This window comes from Olea europaea, unplaced genomic scaffold (assembly GCF_002742605.1).
Source record: "Olea europaea var. sylvestris unplaced genomic scaffold, O_europaea_v1 scaffold2854, whole genome shotgun sequence".
NCBI classification, from domain to species: Eukaryota; Viridiplantae; Streptophyta; class Magnoliopsida; order Lamiales; family Oleaceae; genus Olea; species Olea europaea.
In genome coordinates this window covers 110,564-113,146 of record NW_019247060.1, presented here as the reverse complement: position 1 = coordinate 113,146, position 2,583 = coordinate 110,564, and the positions used below count along the sequence as shown (strand labels likewise).

General features: G+C 32.3%; 1 protein-coding gene across 1 annotated transcript in view; it reads right to left on the bottom strand.

Moving 5' to 3' along the window:
• LOC111384138 (GTP-binding protein At2g22870-like) overlaps positions 1–562 on the bottom strand; it is an 11,854-nt gene extending 11,292 nt beyond the window's left edge. Inside the window, exon 1 of the mRNA XM_023008387.1 lies at positions 70–562. Coding sequence (XP_022864155.1) covers positions 70–562 — 493 coding nt within the window. The remainder of the gene's footprint in view (positions 1–69) is intronic.
• Between the last annotated feature and the right edge of the window lie 2,021 nt (positions 563–2,583).

Genomic DNA, 2,583 nt, shown 5'->3' with positions numbered 1-2,583 from the left:
CAAAAAGCACGAGTATCAACTAAAACCACGGTGCATAGATGCATGCACGTCACAAAAGATGCGATATACATATAAAGTATATATCAGGCTTCTTGGAGGTCAGCGCGAGGCGTTTGCGCCTGACCAGCGAGTTAAGCAGGGACGATTTCCCCACATTGGACCGTCCCACAAGAGCAAATTCCGGGAGCCCATTCGAGGGGCAGTCCTCAGTTGTCACACTGCTCTTCAAAAACTCCGCATTCACCACTTCAGCACCACCTCCAGCATACTTGCTCAGCACAATATTCGAGCCTTTCAAGATTCTTGCACTCAAAATCCCATTCTCCGGCTCCGAAACCTCCGTTTCCGGCGGCACAAACAGCTTTTCAAGAGACAATTGTATCTTTTCTTGGTGTGGTGATTGACTCGTACTTGTTGAGAAGTGAGATAGGGATGCGGGCCCGGTTCTGGATTTGGGTATGGATACTGGGTTTGTATTGGATAACAGAGTAGAGGTGATTAGAATAAGTCTTATGGGTATATGCAAAAAATGAAGTCTAGGAAGTTGATGGATTATAAACATTTCTCAAAAAATTTCTTCTCCTGTATGTTTGAAGTTGTAGCCTCTGTGAGGAACGATGGACCGATGGTGACGTGAAAAGATGGGGATAGATGAATTGGAGTTAATTGTTCCAATGTTCACTGAACTAAGGTTTATATTTTTTATTGGTCATTGAAGTTTAAAATGTTGAATTTTAATCACTAAACTTTGGTTAATGTCTTTGATCTCTCACTGAACTTATGTCCATATCTTTAATTGTTCATTGAAATTTAAAATATCGAGTTTTGGTCACTAAACTTTGAAATACGTGATATGTCGTACGTTACTAACTAGCATAATTGTTGAACTTTAAAAAATATTGATTTACAGTGAGCAATGTAAATCATTTTTCAAAGTTCAGTGAGTGATGTACAATATTTTTCAAAATTTATTGGTCAAAACTTGACATTTTAAATTTCAGTGAGTAATAGAAAATATGAACTAAGTTCAGTAACCATAACTCGACATTTTAAACTTCAATGACCAATTAAAGACATGAACCTAAGTTCAGTGACCATTAAAACAATTAACTCAATGAATTGATCGGGGGAAAAATAAGAACGAGACTCCTAAACTATCATCATGTATCAAATATTACCTTTTAAATATGAAAATCTACAATATTAATCCTCTAAGTTATGGTCTCAAAATTTCCATATGGGTTAAGTAGGGTTTTCTTTTAACCCCTATTTGATGTCCAATCAAAAAGAACTTTTTGGGAAAATAAGGCCCTGTTCTCTTTACCGTTTTCGGGTCGTTTTCTGTTTTCGATTTTTAAAAATGGTGAAAACGCGTTCTCTTTCCCGTTTTCGAAAACGAATTTTCGAAAACGAAAAAAAATTTGTGAAGAAAACACAAAACGACTTTTTTGTCGTTTTGGGCGTTTTCAGTGTAAAACTTGAAAAAATTGAAAACGCGGGAAACACTTCTTTTTTTTTTTTGTGTTTTGAGGTGGTGTTGTGGTGATTCTCAAAATTTAAAAAAAAAAAATTTTTTTGTTTTTTGTTTTGAGAAATTAACAAAAAGAACGCATTTTCAACAATTTCAAAACAAACACTCAAAACACAAAACTCAAAATGAATTCAAAACTCAAAACACAAAACTGAAACACAAAGAGAACACCCCCTAAGTTTTTGAATGGTAACTTTTTGAAGAAAAATATGATTAGAAAGTAGAGAATATTATGAATTTATTTGCAAAATATTTTATTGTAAGAATGTTTGATTGAAAATGAGTTTTAGAAAAATAAAAGGAATTTTGGAGGACAATAGACAAATAAGGGCTGAAACAAAAAATGATAGTCTAATCTGACATTTGTCATAATCTAAGCTAGACGTTGTTGTCCTATTATGAGTATGGATGTTAAATCTTGTTCACGTTGAGTAAAAAGATTGATTTGTGCTAAAATATTAGAATTTTTTTTATAGTTTATAATTGTTCTTATTTTATCTCCTATTAGAGTTAGAAAACCTAAAATATGCATTATGTTGTTATTCAAATACACTAAATCTCCGTATTTATTATTTTATTTTATTTATCTTTGCTCGCGTTCTCTTGATTTTGTTATAGTTAATCTAAAACTTTTAATCAATTTTGATTGAGTTATTATTAATTACTATATTAACTTATTTGACTTGTTAGTTACCATTTTTGACTAGTTTAAAATAGTTCTTTTAAGATAAGAATTTACATAATTTTGAATAAAAATAAGACTTCTTAAAATGAACAAGACAGAAAAAGAAAACGATAAAAAAAATTATAAAATGGAAACAAGAAGAAGAAGAAGAAGTTAGAAGTAAGGTGGTTTTAGTCATTTTGAAAAGTTGGAGTGGAATGTAATATTTTATAAAACAAGAGGGCCAGACGGTGTAATTAATCAAATCCTTATGGACTTTTTACAGAATACACACAATACTCGAGGGGGTGGGATTTTTAGGGTGCTTTTTTAATGAGATGTTTGTGACCCACCTCATGTGAGAACTCTGTAAAAACCCTGGTAGAAC